General features: G+C 44.9%; 3 protein-coding genes across 11 annotated transcripts in view; 2 read left to right on the top strand and 1 right to left on the bottom strand.

Annotated features, from left to right (window-relative positions):
* The window catches only part of LOC105687560 (heterogeneous nuclear ribonucleoprotein K), a 57,141-nt gene that overhangs the window by 6,675 nt on the left and 32,793 nt on the right, over positions 1 to 17,673 (bottom strand). For all 6 annotated transcript variants that reach the window (XM_020853246.2, XM_048654583.1, XM_020853245.2 and 3 more), the window contains 3 exons: positions 16,715 to 16,787; positions 16,498 to 16,608; positions 27 to 155 (listed from right to left, as the gene is read on the bottom strand). In XM_020853246.2, coding sequence (XP_020708905.2) covers positions 27 to 155; positions 16,498 to 16,608; positions 16,715 to 16,787 — 313 coding nt within the window. The remainder of the gene's footprint in view (positions 1 to 26; positions 156 to 16,497; positions 16,609 to 16,714; positions 16,788 to 17,673) is intronic.
* On the top strand, positions 648 to 3,388 carry LOC105687561 (cytochrome b5-like). Of its 3 annotated transcripts, none has more exons than XM_020853251.2 (2): positions 648 to 665; positions 2,548 to 3,388. In XM_020853251.2, exon 2 carries the CDS (start codon positions 2,575 to 2,577, stop codon positions 3,025 to 3,027), a length of 453 nt encoding a protein of 150 aa, XP_020708910.2. In that variant the 5' UTR covers positions 648 to 665; positions 2,548 to 2,574; the 3' UTR covers positions 3,028 to 3,388. The 3 variants fall into 3 exon arrangements, with proteins under 3 accessions (XP_020708910.2, XP_012258736.2, XP_012258737.2); XM_012403313.3 differs by lacking the exon at positions 648 to 665 and adding an exon at positions 2,308 to 2,468; XM_012403314.3 differs by lacking the exon at positions 648 to 665 and adding an exon at positions 2,308 to 2,463.
* Positions 3,783 to 6,257, top strand: LOC105687562 (cytochrome b5-like). Of its 2 annotated transcripts, none has more exons than XM_012403316.3 (2): positions 3,783 to 4,317; positions 5,429 to 6,257. In XM_012403316.3, exon 2 carries the CDS (start codon positions 5,476 to 5,478, stop codon positions 5,875 to 5,877), a length of 402 nt encoding a protein of 133 aa, XP_012258739.1. In that variant the 5' UTR covers positions 3,783 to 4,317; positions 5,429 to 5,475; the 3' UTR covers positions 5,878 to 6,257. The 2 variants fall into 2 exon arrangements, with proteins under 2 accessions (XP_012258739.1, XP_012258741.1); XM_012403318.3 differs by lacking the exon at positions 3,783 to 4,317 and adding an exon at positions 5,347 to 5,371.

Here is a 17,673-nt window from a genome sequence, read left to right on the forward strand (position 1 = left end):
TCAAACCTAAATAAGCGAAAACTTACGATTTTTATGAGACTGATAATCTCTCTAATGCTGTCAACGCAGGTACTGGGCTTGCCACAGATGCTGACGAGTCTGTCGGTGCTTTGAGGGCAGCAGTTTGAGTAAATCTTGATCCTGGCACCAGTTTTCTGCAATGAAAAGACAATCTTATTAAAAAACCAGTAGACATGAGAAATGAATACGTCGATTAATTATTATCCCCACAGCTGCGAAAAATATTTCCGATCGCTCGGGGATAATTATTTATCTGCACTTTTATGCCAACAATCGTCAGAGATAAGGTTTTCGTGTAACGCGGGTATTTGGACGCAAAGTGGAAAACAGTTTGCTCGCAAAATATTTTTTTCCCATGTCATCTAGCTATACGACGTATCTCGCGAGCGTAGAGTGCCAGAGCCAGTTTACTCTGGGAATGATAAGTTTGCGTGTTCGACGTTACTTAAGATTCCGATATACGCAAGGTTCTTAGTCACGATCGCTACAGAAGTAAAGTATAAGGCATGTAGATACTCGCATTTAGTTTTAGAGCATTTAAGGCAAAACGTCAAAGGCTCACGTAACAAAATAAAACCGATCGTGAACCGAAATGCACGGATCGTTAAAATAGGATAGATCTTCGCATCGCACGCGGTATATAGGTGAATATTTTAAAGCTAACTTTTATTACAATGATTCGCTATACTTCGGCTTTGAAATATACAATCTCAGTTTCGTTAACGAGTCAATAACAAGGGCCACTTTAATACCGCTGATGAATTTGCTGACGAATTGCCGTTTCGCTTTGAAGTTGAATGTATAAAGCTGAGTAGGTATGTACAACACAGTTGCGTTCAGCTACGAACCTTCTCGTTTCACCCTATGGTGTACTCCACCTACCTACCTATATACCTATACGAGAGGGAACGACTCCCTTGACAGACACTCCACACTCAACGCTCCACAGTTCGTGCGAACTTGGAGTTCGTCGGGGAATTGCTCTTTCGCAACGTTAAGAAATTATCGTTATTGGCAGGCAGAGGCAGTCCGTCGCCATCTTCCGTCGCAGCCGAAATCTTGACGCTTGTTCCATGTGCACATGCTGAGGCTATATCGAAATGTTCTCATTCAATTTTGATTCAATTCCTTTTTTTCTTAAGGTGGAAAACATTACGGGCCAAGCAGCGGTGCTCCGTTCCGTCAATTGGACATTAGATATTCCTCGAGTAAAATAAGCGCACAGTGTCGATACCGCGACACCGATATCATCTCACGAAGTTGCTCGAAGTTGCCTCGATCTCCGTAAGTGAAAAGCACACCGATTCCAAGAGCATCTCGAAACAAGTTTTGAGCACCTACCCCCATCGCATCAAACCGCATTATCTTCGCATGTAGTGCAATAATGTGCGAGTAAGAATGTCGCGTGAATCGAGGAACGAATTTTTCCAAACTATCCGGTAAAGTTTCACAGATACCTAACCGACTTTAGGATGGACGTGTAAAAGCTGTCGAATCATTATCAGGGAATCAAAGTTAAAGCGACTCGACCGCGCTACCTGTGTCTCCGATGTGGAAAAACGCACGTCAATATTATAACGAAGGATTCAGGGAGGGGAATGGCAATGCAGGCGAAGACGGGTCTCGATTTCGAGTAGGAACTTCAGAATTCTTTTGTCAAGCTCTTCGCATCCGGCTCATGAAAGTTGTCGGCAGATACGGAAGCGTATTGAAATAGATATTTATCCACATATCCGGTACGAATGTCGGAAGAGAAATTGAATCGGCTGTACATGGGAAAGAGGAGGAAGCAAGAAATTACGCTGAATGTAGAGAGGAGAATAAGCGCAGCAAAAAATGACGACAACGATGACTTAGCAATTCATTTTGCGGGCAACAAATCCAATCTGTTCCGGCAATTATTGTGCGCTGTACGAGGGTTATAAACTATTCATGGATTAATAAAATAAGAAATTGCCGGGGTTGATTTAACAATCCTATCATCCGACCCTGCTCCAATTTGAATTCATAACGAAGGCCACTGGCACGCGATGAAGCGCGTAAGCAAGTCTCTCTATTCTATGTAAATCGAATGAAAATTTTCTTACATTTATTCTCGGTGAGTTCCCCGTGAACAGCCATGGCAACTCGAGTGCAGTCGTTGTACAATTTTCAACGGACGACGTTCGACTGTCGTTGCGCGAAAGAAGAAATCATTTCTTCGTTCGCTTATTCATTCATTGTACACCGTTCGATCGGACTGTAAGACTCGACTACCAAAGTCTGATAGAGAAACAAATAATCGTCGCGATATACCTCGTGATATTTGATATACTTTGTCTACGGGTGAAATAACAATATCAAATTACATCTCGAGGTTTAGGTAAAAGGTCATACAATACACGAGTTCCGTCCGAACCTTTTGCTTTTACAGCGGAGGACAGTTGACCGCCCGAAAATCAAGTGAGGTGATATTGGGGGGTTGCCGGCATAGAATAGAGAAAAAGCGTTCCTATAATTTCCTCTGTTGTTCTTTGTTCTCCGCAGAAGATCTTCAAATCGAAGGTTGACGAAATGTCGATTTTATACACCGCCGACGAAGTTGCCGAGCACAACGTGGAGAATGACCTCTGGATAATCATTCATAACGGTATTTACAACGTGACGAAATTTCTAAAGGAGCATCCGGGAGGCGAAGAAGTTCTGATAAATCTTGCCGGGAGCGATGGTTCCGATTGTTTCGACGCAATCGGTCATTCAACGGAAGCGATTCAGCTACGCGAGATGTACAAAATCGGCGATTTGGCAGGTGTCGAAGGCGGTGAAATCAAAGGAAGAGGAGAATCGGTTTCATCTACCGACGACGAGAAAAATCTAATGGCATCTCATACGCATCGCTCGAACGATGCCGACCTCGAAGAGCCCTGGGACTACGTGGAACACGAAGAAAAGAGTTCGCCATGGTTACCGATCTTTCTAGGCCTCGGTGTCCTCGTCTACGCGATTATCTTCTCTTACATATTCTAACGGATTCTACGGTGAAAAGAATCTATTTTCCACGTGTTCCGAAACTATTGTTCGGTACCGTTGACGAAAAATCCAAGCAGGTACATTCGAAGAATGAAAACGAAAGGTTTTAAATTTAATCGAAGACACCTTTGACACGACTCGTAATACATATCTTTCGACGAATCGTAACGAAATAAGAAAAAACTAGAGCACGAAAAGTTGGATGACATAATGATATGCACGCTGCATGAATTGAAAGTAGTCGGTCAATTGTAGAATTTTATAGAATCTAGGTTAAAGTCCAAGCGGTGTGTTTTGTTCGAAAATCCATGTACTGCAATGGCATTGAAATTAAAAATCCGCTCTCATAAGTGAGAAATTGTTTTTGTTCGACGATTTTTTCAATTATACGTACGTACAAAGGAAAGTTTCATGCAGAAACGCGTCATCGATTGCGTACCCGCAAAGCATCTTATTGAAATTCATAAATATTGCGACAACGACGATTCGTGGCCACTGGCCAGAGGCCGAAAGTGAAGAGAGCTTCTCCAACTGCGATCATTGGGAAAATTTGGCTGGCAATTTTGGGAGAATCGATCCTCACTCCGGAAGGAAAATGCCGATCGTTCGATATCGACGGGGTTAATTTCGATAGGCAACGTGTAGAATAATACCAAGATGACGTGGCCTCGTAAGACCAACGGATAATCAACGATTATTCCTTCCAATTATAGCAAAATTTCTGTCGAGTCATTTCAAGTTTTGACAGTCCGTCACATCGATAGAATATTGCAGCGTAACGCTCACTCGTCGATTCACGTGGCACGAACGACTAACTTTAATGACAAGTTTCAGCGCTCGTGTAGGTCTCGTAATCATAGACCACACTTACAAACAAACATCTAACGAAGTAACCGTGTGTCGTACGAGGGGACGACTACTACTCTGAAATTCTTCCAAAGCGAAGCTGCGATGCGCTCGGCGGACACAAAAGATAAGCAAACGTATTTACGAGTTCTTTCAACAGATCCGATTTACGGAGGTAGGGGGAATGAGACGAGAGTGGGAGAAACGAGGCAACCGGGATGACGGGAATCACTTTTACCATGTTTATCTCTAGAGACGAGTTGCAGTCATCGTGAGTTCGCGCTACCGTACAGCCGATAGTTCAGGGAAAGGAATACATATTCGTACGCTTCCCGATCGATTCTATCCCAAATTGGAAATACGCGGATGAACACGGGTGTATTTCGTTCGTAGAAAAGAACGGCGCCTCTAATTACCTCGTAGAGGATCGAGTAAGTTTTGGTAAGTCGCAGAACCGCCTGTCCCCGCCTGTTCTTCCGTACAATCGATCTACTTTTTCACTACCCACGTCCTTTCGCTCTCGGCTATCGTACGCTGAGAATATTTCGTAGCGAAGAAACGAACAACGCGAGCAAGTCGATCAATTGATAGGTAAATTTTTTCGTTCAAATTCAATCTTTTCGTTCACGCGTACGGAAATCACCGAGGATGTCGAGTACCGTGCACGAGCGATTCGCACTCGGGTCCGATAAGCGGTCACATGATACCGATCCGATGGGTAAACTCAAGTTTCATTCCTTCATAACAAGTAACATTTCTTCGTAATCGCTACTCGACTGATGCGTATCGGGCGTACTTTGTACCGATGCGGGTTACGAGATACCAGCTCCGCCGCGTCGACCCGATCGACGGTATAAACGAAATTGATGCACGGAAGTAACTAATTTGATCAAGAGTCACCGTGGCGTAGGAACGTACGAAACCCGTTAGGGTTTACTTCGCTACGCGATAAAATCGCCGACCGATTCTTTCGGATTTTACGTCAGTGTTGCAGCTGCGTCTCAAATTACTTCGACGCGTGGGTAACGCGACGTCCGATCTCTCGAATTTCTTCGACGCGACGCATTCCAGAATTTTCTACAGCCGGGACATAACGGCGCCTGATCTAGCCGAGGGTCAGAGATTATCTCCCAACGTACCCGTCGGCGTGTAAATTGTAACTGAAATCGGTACGGCCGTGCCTCCGCATATTTCGTTGGAATATTCGAATCTTTCGGAGGCGGAAACCTCGAGCAATTAGCGATCGAATGCGAAGACCTCGGGACGACGCGCTCCCTCTCCGATCTAGCGAGCCAGAGGCGCGCACGTTGCGTCGCCCGAATTTGACCTTGTGGTCGACGGACGTTATTATCGCGAACGAGACTCCACGACCAGCACCGTTGATTGCGAGGTTCCAAGCTCAATTTATAAGTAAGAAAAACAATGTCGACCTTGCCGAGAGTTGGGCGTCGGTGTACGGTTAGGTATGTGCGAAACTAGCGCGGGACAATTAACGGTAAGTCCGAGTCGCGATCGCGAGAACGCAATTTATATTTGACGTTGTCGTTTGCAGATCAAAGAGGCGACCAAAGTGACGAGTCACGAGAAGAGGTGGACGTCATGGCAACCGGAAAGAGACTGTTCACTCGCGCCGAAGTTAAAAACAACGCGGACCCCAAAAGTGTATGGTTCATAGTCCACAACAAGGTGTACGACGTCACGGAATTCCTGAACGAACATCCCGGCGGCGAAGAAATATTGGCTCAACAACGCGGTACGGACGCGAGCGAATTTTACGACGACGTCGGTCATTCCGACGAAGCGATCGAATTGAAGGAGAAATACTTGATCGGAGAAATAGTGGAGAGCGAGAGGAGCAAGACTCAACCGAAAAAATTCGAATGGAGCGCACCGCAGGACAAGAAGAGTCAAGAAACAAACTCCAACGGCTTATCGTACGGACTGATTGCGGCAGCTCTGATTATTGTATTACTGGCGTATAATTTCGGATTGATTCTGTAACAATAGCCCACCGCAGACGCTTACGGACGACGAGTGACGATGTGAATTATATCTGCACGTACGGGTCAACCGTCAATTCCTCAATAAATATAAGACGATACACCTACTCCGACATCGTACGTCTTCGGGTGTTGCCAAGCAATCCGCGGAGACGACGTCTTCGAAAAGGATTTGCAATACCATGTAGACACATCGAACGCCAAACTATGATACGCACGTTGTACGCGAAAAATTTATTACACTGGAATATGAGATGTGATTCGAAATATCGCAGGAGTTGCTTACGAAACTCCTAATATTGTTAGAATGTAAAATATGAACACGAATGGAGGAATATCCTCGTTTCAATTCTCGTTGATAAAAAATTCATTTTCGTTCTATTTTTCTTCTAAAAAAAACATCCATCGACGATTATTCTCCTGTATCGAAACAGTCGAACTCTCAAGTTGATTGTCTCACGATATTCTAAATACAACGTAATTAATTGTCCAGGGTTTCGAAACGCAGAGATATTTTCCATCCCACGAATGGCGCGAATCGCACGATTATCCGCGGATGACCTGCAATTAGAGGATTCAACCGAATCGACGAATTGCATTCGCAGAGGCGAAGATTCAGCTGTACGGAATCAGGGATGACGCGTAGGGGTGGAAACCGAACCGAGGCTGTCGCGCATGAACCCCGAATCGTCAAATTTTGATGAAACCGAGGTTTTTTTTTTACATCTAATTATCAGTATGATTGTATTTTGGTATTAGTATTCGGGGGATCGAACGTTTCCTTGGAATCGATTCGACAAGCTATCGGATTCTACCACTGTAGCGTTGATATTCGGAACGAAGAAAGTTCCGATCAAATTGTAAACACGTGCTAGAGGTCTGTGCATTTTACGGATTCGCGCACGCGAGGGAAAGTGACATGGAAATGCGCGAGCTGGAGTACGCGGGCATATGCTTCTGGCAGGGGAATCGTATCGTGCTTCCTGTCGGCACCATCTGTTTTCCGCTTTAACTTCCGGCCATGTTTGAGCGGCCATTTTTCTCTCTCACCTCACGCGTACAACTTTAAAAGACCCCTGTACGAACACGGCATACGGGAGTCTCGTATTTCACCGTGTGGGTACTGCCCATTGTATCGTTGCTTCGATTACACGTCTACCGTAGTCTCTGGTACGATTCGACGAACAAAAATATCCATAAAAGTACACCGTACGTAATTTACCGAGGGATATGAGACGAGGTACTTAATTATCCGCTACGTCGCGGTCTTTTTTCCGTACATATACGTTTCGAAAGATGGTCGTTACACTCGTAGTTATTTGGAAATACATGAACGCCTTACGTTACGAGAACCGAACGACGGTAGCGCTGAAATTCCGCAGAAGGTAGGATCGAGCGACGTACGACACGACAGGTATAGTGCGTACGTGTGTGAAACTTGGGCATCCGTACAGGCGGCAGAGGGTCATAATGTCGCACGGGGTCAGGTTGGGATGTTCTCATCGCATGCGGGTATAACGAGCGTGCGAGTGACACCAGCTGTGGGTTTCGCTCTGGACTCTGTAAGCTCCGGAGGAACCGTGAAATCCACGCTGAAACGGACACTCTGAATGACCAGACCTCGCTCCACGGGGACGAGATAAATGGAAGCAGTGTACGTGGAAAATGGTAGCGCGGAAATTCATAATTTGTCGACAATCCCGCAGATTAGTCGTGACGAAGTGGGTTACATAAATCTTCGCGGTATCGTCATCGTAATTCGGAAGGCGCGACAATTTTGACAAATAAACGATCGCAACGAAATGGTCGTTCCGACCTTCTTCTTTGACGTCGCGCGATACGAGTACATGTCGCAAGAAGTAGCCCGAGGATGGAACGAAAAGGAGGTAAGACCGGAGCGGAGGCATACGCGGAAGAAACTGCAGGAAGTGAGGAGACCACTGTGTAATATCAGACAGGAAATGGGATACTTTTTGCGCGTGGGGGAAGAAAATACACCGGAAGATGAGAACGCGAGACAAAGGTATAACGGCGGCAAATACGTATTCCCCGTGTACTTTTCCATATCTCTCCCCCTCCTCCGTCCGACCCCTCCCGCGGCATTCGGGTCTTTCTCATTTTCTCGGGCGTCGCATCGTCCTCCGAGCCACGCCGCGCGCGGTCGAGAGAAAGAGCTACGATCTTCCAATTTAGCGATTCGCCGGAAGGGTACCGATTTGCAATTCGCTCGTCTTTGGTTTTTACCTTTACAGTGTCACGAGGCGTGGCGTTGACCGAGCGATAAATCGAGCAATCGATCGATTCCGTTTACCTTTGCCCGTGGACCGCTCGCACCTCTGTCGAGGACATACGGTCGACGGTTTTTAAACACCCGAGCGTATTGTCATTGAATCGTCAAATTCGGACGAATCGAGGCGATGAACCGGAACGAGGGGAATTCCTACCGGGCATTTCCACGTGAAAATAACTGCGGGCCGGTGAGACTTGAAGGAGAAAAACTGCGTGTGGAAAACAAAGGGAGGGGCAGATCCGGCAACTGGCCCCGAGAGTTCGAGTTTTTTCCGAAACGATTGGACAGGAATTGCGCGAGGTAAAAAATTGATTTGACGATAAATCTTGGTGAAAAGTCGGTGCTCTTGCGGTCCGGATGGGTGGGACAGTCTATACTATTTCTACGTACGTAACTTTACCGTGGGGAAGAATTCGTGGCTCTGCAGGTGAATTATTTATTCAGATCTTTCCTCTGCAGCGGACGCTTTTTGAACCAAGCATTCCCGCACATTGTACAAACGCCAAACGAATATACTCCTACCAACGTACAAAGCGGAGATATGCAACTCGTGTTACATTGTCCCGTGTTCGGATATAACGAGTTATTTAGTCGGCTTTTTTTCTACAATACTTCCAATTGGTTTTCGCGAGTTACGCAGAGAAAAATGAAAAAGTTACGATCGTTTCCCAAATTCTTTGCAACGAAACATTTGTTAGAATCGACGTATAGGCTGAAGTACAACTTTGAAATAACGGAAAAATATTCCGTTCCTCGTTGAAGATAAAGAAGAAGAAATAGAACAACGCGACGAATAATCGGTGCGGAAGATTTGTTGATTCTTTTTCAAAGTTTCGACTTGTACAAGCGAAAAGAGACATAAATATCCCCCCGGTAAGGGGGATCCACATACATAGGCGACCGAAAATTTATCGAGTTCATCGATGCGGTACCTGCGAAACTCCATAGAATAACGGCATTGGATGAAAATATGCACAAAGTTCCAAAAGTTTCACGTAACGAAAAATTTGAAAATACGACCGGGGGACTACCGGGCATTTTTTCAATCGGAATTTCCAGATGCGGATGTCGTCTGCAACAAAAGCGACCTTTCGTCTAACGCAGACATCGGTTCGGAACGAGCTCGCTTTCTTCGTGAAACCAAAAGATCCGTCAGTAGCAGCTGGAACCGTGGTCGCTGGGAAATATACATATGTATACATGTACACGTACATACATACCGCCAACAGGGCGGAGAAGCTCTCGCGTCTTTATTTTCAAAAGGGAGATTTCCGTATACTCTATCTCCGTTGTCGCAAAGCGATTGTGTATTTATCGCGATAATTAATCTTTTTGAAATCCAATGACTCGACCATACTTTTATCTACTCGTGAATTTGAAATAATCGTCAACCACGTAACAAACGTTACGTAAAACCTTCGAAAGATCAATCGCGAAACGAACGAACCGACCGACGAAGACACGGCGTGGACCGATGCATAATACCGCTATCCACGATACAACGACGTACTTCAATAGCGAGGTTCGTTCGAGGGACGTCTTCTGTCTGTCGGGCGTTACGTGCGATAAATCGAACAAGCGTATACCTACGCAATGACAAACTCACCCCAGGCCGCTAATTTCCGACAGAATTCCGACGTTTCCTCCCAGTTTCTCTCGGGAGGAGCACACATTTTCACAGAGAGGAACGAACCGCGAATCATTGGCAGAGACGCACGCATAGGAGCGTGAAAAAAATGGGAAATCCGAGCACTTTGGGAGTGAAATTTTCAGACGGGCGATGCAAACGTAGCGGAGGGTTGGCGCGACTCGGTGATACGACGACGCACGACGACCGTGGAATATCGTGGAGCGACGAGAAATATTTCAAACTTCGGAAGATCAACGCGATACGAAGTTCGTCCTCCGAGAGTCGTGCGGTAACTGGCCGGAAGGGCGAAACGGGACGCCGCACCGGAGGAGTAAGCGAGGTGGAGTCCTGCGCCCCAAGGTTCGAGTCGCCGCTAGGACTTGGCGTGATTCGAGTTAATCGTCGGTTCGAGCATCTGTTCCTTTCCACCCTACCTTCCGCGTGCAGTCGCACCAGATACACCTCCCTCCCTCCCTCCTCTACTTACATCACGCGTTACGTATAGCTGCGATGATATATATATTTTATGCAGAGGTTATACGCCACAACTTGCATCCCTCTACCCGGTGAACGCAAATGGAGCAATATTTTCCAAGATTTCCGTTCTCAAATTCATCGTAGTGACAAAAAAATCCCACTCGATCGTTTAAAAACCAGGTTCTGCTTTTAAAACTACCGCAGGGCGGAACAACTTTGTTCCACCTGGGGCAGCGGCAGCTGCTCGCACGAAAGACCCGTTGGTCCCGTCCTTACCTTACCCGACGTAGCCACACCTGTGCCGGTTGTTGCGTGCCGCGTACGCCACCGTACGCGTAAGTACATACAACGTACATACGATACGCGGGAACCCTTCGATAAACCCGCGGACACATGTCGCAGAGTCCGGCGAATAGAGGGTATTGGATTATTACTCGCACAATACGCCCGATACGAAAGGAGGGAGGGTGTGGGGGGAGCGGGGGGGTGGTGGGAAAGTGGATAACAGGTGGAAACCGCCGTTTCCCTCATTTCTCTCCTCCTCTTTTTTCGAAAAGTGCAGCCCCGGCACATGACGAGGAATAACGACAATAACGATTATTCAATTCTTTCCTCTCTCATTTGTTCGACGCAGTTTCCGATCCGTTAGCGGCAGATGTTGATTACGAAATGGTATACCGCGCACATCGGCATCCAACGATACGAGGGATGTTTGCGAATCGAGTTCGTTCCGAGCGCGAATATCGCGAATGATTCGACAAAGTTGCGACGGTTGCGAGCGATGGGACGACGGGTAGTCGGCGATGAGGGGGGAGAGGGTCGGGTCGAATGAAATTACGTAAGAAAAGTCGCGTGGAATTATCGAGTTGGTACCTGTGCGGGGTACGCGTACCTACGGAGGAAACGTCAGAGGTGAAACGGGTAGGACGAAGAGTTTCACGTCGGAGCCAACGAGATTCCGGATGACACGAGGAGATCCAAGGGTTAAATCCGGTGTAAGCAGTTTTAAAAATGCGTCAATTTCGTCATCCTCGAGTGGCCCTTGTTTCACGGCGGACGAGTCGGGGGAATTCGGAGGAGAGAAGAATCGAAGGACTGCGATGCAGAGGCGATCGAGTGAACGTTGTAAATTTGACGAAGGAATTTCAGAATACGATTCGAAATCAGAGACGCGCGATTGAGCGGGTGGTGACGGATTCGGTTCATTTTACTTCGACGAGGATCACCTCCCTGGCGTTGGGCGCGAATCAACGAATCGTCCCGTTCAACGTTCACCATTCCGGTTGCAAGGTAACCAGTTCGGTTTCATGTGGAAACGGTACGGTGTGCGATACAGATGTACTCTGTCGTACAAGCCTTCGAAGTCTCGAGGACGTTATTTTCGCGGAATGTACGATATTACGGTAGGAATGCGCGCATAGATATACACACGAAATGACGGAACGTGAAAAGCCCTCGACGCATGCCGCGTCAGCGTTGAGGTAGAAAAATTTAATGGGCAACTCTGCTTCTCTACGCGTACGATGGGAGCACGGATCCTGTACGGGGTGTCGCACTTTTTCGTACCGTCAACGCGGATTCCCGTCGTAAACACAAGACTCGTTTGGTTCGATTGAAAGGAATTGCGGGGAATTTGAGGCGTCTTTGGGGCGAGCGGGGGGTGCCTTCGTTCGATCGTATCTAGACTTCCGGCGGCTAGGCAAGTTGCGTACTCGAGTATAGATCCGACTCTCGTGCTCGCGTCTCTTCTTTCCTGTCGGCATTTATTGGCGCGTGTAAAGAGGTTTGCGATCATGTCGGAGGAATGAAAGAAAGAATAAGTGGAGGGGGGAGAAAGAAAGGAGAAGAGAACGAGAGGAAAGAGAGGCGAAGGAAATTGAGAGCCTCTTCCGCGACACACGGAAGATGGTTTGAGAATTGAGATTTACAAGAACAACATCGTTAGCTCCTCTACCGGATTGGTATATTATACCCCGCGTCGGAGTGCCCGGGGGGGACTACATGGAACAAAATACGAGGTCATATATAGATAATACATAAGTAAAGGACGTACCATTCGATATAAGACTACCATTATACCGTGAAACTATAGCCCGAAGATCTCCCGTAAGGGAGCGTTTCCTCGAACGAATAAGACCAAAACAATATCGATCGAGTCCTCCACGATATCCATTACTGACGTATAAGGTTTCTTCACCGTGAATTGAACGGCTCAAATTAAACATCCTATACAGATATTCTTGGCTGTCGCATATAAGAGTACAGATGAATCGAGCGATTTGATTATAACGTGTAACATGGCCAGAAGCGTCGCCGCGAGTATTCTTTAAACAACAGCATTTTGCCTGCACAGACATCGATCGGTTCTCGATGAAACCGCCGAACCGTTGATTCGATAATCAAGATCAATCTCATAGATGGGGAAAATTGATCGGGATGATCGGCACATGATCTACCTGGTTTTGAACGAGGATACATTACTCAAATCTCCAAGGGCGCGGAAAATCTTTGGAAAGGAAATACAATCGATATCCTCGTACGCTCGCGTACGTGAGTGTCGAATCGATCGATTCGAGCAATGATGTAGAAACTAAAAATACGAGTAAAAAAATTAATAATAGCGTGGGCGATATCGCGATAATTAGAATAATAATAATTGGATGCGTGCAAGTGGCACGTGTGCGTTTGAACAAGTCCCCCAGACGAGACGCACTCGCGTGTCGATGACATATGCCTCCCTCAGGTGCGTGTGAGAGGGAACGGAAGCCGCGGTTCACACAGAGGCGGAACATCGGGCGTTTTCGAATAACTCAAGTCCAGTCGTTATATATACGTTTGAGCGAGAAAGCTGTTTTCGGATATGGTGCGGGCGTTGTCGACCCAGATTTCATATTTTTTGGCCAATCTACGAATCTTTCCCATCGAGATATCTCCATTTTTCTGCTCCAAAAAGCGAACAATTGGCGATAACTCGATCGAAATATTCGAATTCCTCGGTCTACGAGGGAGCCCAAGCTTAGCTGGAGTCAGGTAGCCACGGTCGTCGGGTTTTGTTGTGGGGCGTCACCTCTGCTCAGCCCCGAAGGTGACGACTCACAACAAAGCGCTACGCTGCTGGCTACGCTGACTCCAGCAAAGCTCGAGTTTGCTGGTGAATTGAGAAATTCGAATATTTCGACCCATGCACGGATTGCGACGATTCAAAGTGGGTCTACGACTAAAAGCAGTCGATATGACTTATAATTTTTCTGCTCCCAACAACAAATAATTGATGATTACTCGATCGATTGCATGAGTAAATGATTTTGGCTTTCAGATTTGGATTTCGGAGCTGATCATACGTGAGATTACTCTTGAGAAAACCAAAAAAAATTCGATTTTTGAGCAAAAAATCAATCATTTTTTTAGATGGGTTTAATATACTTTTCTGACGTAGTTTGACCTCAGGAATCTGAATCTGAAAGAAAAATTGATCTATCTCTGAAATTGACCGAGTTATCACCAATTTTCAGCTTTTTGGGGTCAAAAATAAAAAATTGATTTTTTAGTCTATATTGATGTAATTTGAGCTCAGGAATCCGAATCTGGAAGAAAAATTGACCTATCTCTAAAATTGACCGAGTTATTGCCGAATTATCGCATTTTTTGGCATAAATTTGAGGATATCTCGAAGGGAAAAAATCGTAGCTCAATTTGGACAACGGATTCGTGTTCCTGGGGTCAAAATACGTAAGAAAAGCATCATTTGATCAATTTTAAAAAATAAAAAATTTTGGCCAAAATTTGAGATTTTTCCAAGGGGTACCCCTTACGATTTTTTCAAATTTTGACCAAAAATTTTTATTTTTTAAAATTGATCGTATGGCACTTTTCTTATGTATTTTGACCTCAGAAACACGAATCCGTTGTCCAAATTGAGCTACGATTTTTTCCCTCCGAGATATCCTCAAATTTATGCCAAAAATCGCGAAAAAATGGAAATAACTCGGTCATTTTTGAAGATAGATCGATTTTTCTTCCAGATTCTGATTCCTGAGCTCAAATTGCATTAATATAGAGCAAAAAATCAATTTTTTATTTTTGACCCCAAAAAGCTGAAAATTGGCGATAACTCGGTCAATTTTAGAGATAGGTCAATTTTTCTTTCAGATTCAGATTCCTGAGATCAAAATACGTAAGAAAAGTGCCATACGATCAATTTTTAAAAATAAAAAATTTTGGCTAAAAATTGGAAATTTTCCAAGGGATATCCCTTTGGATTTTTTTCAATTTTTGGTCAAAAATTGATATTTTTTCTTGGGTTTTAGATGCTATTCTTATGTATTTTGACCTCAGGAATCCGAATCCTCAAGCCAAATTTAGCTAGGAATTTTTCTCAGCAAGATATCTCAATTTTTTTCCTCCGAAAAGCCAAAAATTGGCGTTAACTCGGTCAAATTTAGAGATAGATCAACTTGGCTTTCAAATTCGGATTCTTCAGATCAAAATATTCCAGAATACCATAGCGAAAACACTAAAAAAAAAGTCAAATTTCAGCCCCAATTTCGGGACAAATCTAAGGTTATAAGCTTGGCGTTTTTTTGGCTTGGCAATTTTCGATTCTAATGAAAACCCATAATTCGCAGCAGGCTTTCTTTTTTTTGCACAACCTAACGCTCAAGCATTTTAATTTTACGCTCGCTCGTTTGTCGGTACGGCGGTCGTTTCGTACTCTCGTATTAACTTACCCTAGAATATTGTACGAGTGTGGAGCACCAGTTTTATAATAAACTCCCCTACATCCGATCGTCCCTCCCTCGTTTCCGTCAGTCTCGTCGTGGGTCTGGCATTCTCTAGACGTCACCGGACTTCGATTATTAATAAATAACCTATACGCGCCGCCGTACCACTCCCTCCCTCCATCTTTTGCACCCCTTCGATTGAAATTCCATCACAAAATAAACGCGACGCCCGTGTGCGATAATACAATGGAGGTGAAACCCCCGATTATACATACCGATAAAGCGGCAAAACCTAAACGCAAAGAGACGCACGTATAAAATGTAAACTTTGTATGAATAATTTGTCGACGAGGCCGAGGTATCGCACGACCCCCCTGCTTCGCACAAAAATTTTCAAGCGACCTGATCTATGAAATTGAAATTTAGTTATCCCCAAACGTGTTTGTCGTCTACGATGGTTCCGGCTGACAGTGAGTCATATTCGAACAACCGTTGATCCTCGTAGCGTATAATTCATCGATATACGTACATCTACCTACACACGCGAAATTACGGAGTGTCCTATGAATATATGCGACGGTTAGATGAAATGAATAATACCGGTAGATGGGGGAAAAATGTAACAAGAGATAGCGAAAACTACGTAACGTGTTTCAAATCGATAAGGACACGAATACAATAGGCCAAACGTCGACGATCCGCTGTTTCTGTGGAAAGGTGGTAGTCGATCGAAGAAAGGTTTCGGTATTTCAGAGACATCGCTACGTGGCGGTGCCATCTTCCAACGATCCCTTTCAAATTCAACCAATAAATAAGCCTCGCTTGCCATTTGAATAGGCGCGAGTTATACGTACATATTTATAGAAGTACGTCACCAATCGAGTTTATCGACCGCGCGTATACGGTATACGTTACACTTGGATGTAACCTTATGTGAAAAAAAGGAGAAAAAAAAAAAAAAAACGGGGTAGAAAACGAAAAAGAAACAGGATAAATACAAATTGATTCATTGTCAGAAGTGAGATTCGAAACTCTCTGTTCCCTCGGTATCCTGGATTTGCTCGCAATGAGGATGAACGAAGAAATAATTTCTTCGAGATTCCGATTCTATAATTACAATTGAGGAGTCGCGGATGATATTTTTTTTTTTTTTAAATTGGGAGGAACGAAAACGAAGATTAGGATATGAGCAGGCGACGAAATAAAAAAGGCGTAAAAAAAATCGAACGTTTCACTCGGCGAAATAAAATTCGTCAACAAAATGCCACCGGAGGGGGATAACAGCGTGTGTGCGTTTGATGTTACAGGTTTCCGAATATAATAAGGGAGATTTCGCGCACAAACGAGAAGGAAGTGTGACGAAAATTGAGAGCCCTTGTCAGAGACGTTGCACGGTGTAAGGCCAACGCTGTGCTTATTGGCTATCGGAAACACGTGTTTCTATCTTTTTTCATCCCCAAGCATGACGTGGAAGGAATCGTATTTACGACGGCCAAAACTTACCTCTCTGAGCTCCTTGATCTTGAATCCTCCCTTGCCTATTATACATCCCGCTTGGCTTTGGTGTACGAGCATACGAACGTCGATTTCGTCACTGCCGTGTCTGGATCCATTCTTTTTTTCGATGTACAAAAAAAAAAGAAGAAAATGAAACCAATTACAAAAATTGGCAGACGGAGGAGAGAATACTTTTCAAATGTTTCGTAAATGACGAACTCACCTCTTCGAGATTGGGAACGACTTCGTTAACCACTTGTAAGACCGTGTCCAAGTCCGAGCTGATCGTCAGAATTCTGCAATCAGAAAACTCGAGAAATCACACCGGATCTTATACCCGCCGTGTCGAGCTGTGAAACAGGTATTAGAAAACCAGTAAATAAATAGATGAAAATTCGAATAACACCAGCAAAACGAAGAATCGGTCGATCCGTCATAAGCTGTTGGATTATTTTTATAGCAACGGTCTCAAATAATGTGCATACTACCGAGTGTCGCGCAATTGATGCCAATTATTATAATACGAAACGACTGTCACGAAAATCAACGCAGATAGCTGACTGGAAGAAATAAGAAGTCATACAAACGCTCGATTTCCAGTATTCGTAGCAGGGGAAATTTTCAAAGTTTTGAAAGCGTGTAAACAAGGGGGGAATAGAAGTAGAAAAGGTAAGGGAATTGAGAGCGTGGGGATCGTAAAGTAAAAACTTTTCAACTAGAACACGCGTTGGAAAGATTGTCGTCTCAACGGCAGCAGCACGCCTAGGAAATCGAAACGAGGAGGGTTCGACAGAGTGCGGCGGATACGCGGTGAAAAAATACACCAGGGCAGCACGTAAGTTCCACATTTGACGCTTCGCATCTTTTTCGATGAATTGGCTGCGCAGCAACTGCGAGATACACACGGATCGCAGATCTATGCGGCCATCGGCGCGGTTTGCAGAAACGCATCGGCTCTCACGGAGCACCAGAAGATGGGATTCTATTCTCGAGATTTCTACTCGATTTTTCTATCTTTGGAATCGATACAGTTAAAAGATGAAGAAAAATATGAAAATAAAATGAACGGAACTGCATGCAAATGATTAGCGTAAAGAAAACTGAAGAAGGAATCACGAATATCGGGTGTAGGTTAAATTATCGTTTACATAAATCCGAGCGTTCTTTTTAAATTGAATCGCC

Source organism: Athalia rosae, chromosome 4 (assembly GCF_917208135.1).
Source record: "Athalia rosae chromosome 4, iyAthRosa1.1, whole genome shotgun sequence".
In the NCBI taxonomy this organism is placed as follows: domain Eukaryota; kingdom Metazoa; phylum Arthropoda; class Insecta; order Hymenoptera; family Athaliidae; genus Athalia; species Athalia rosae.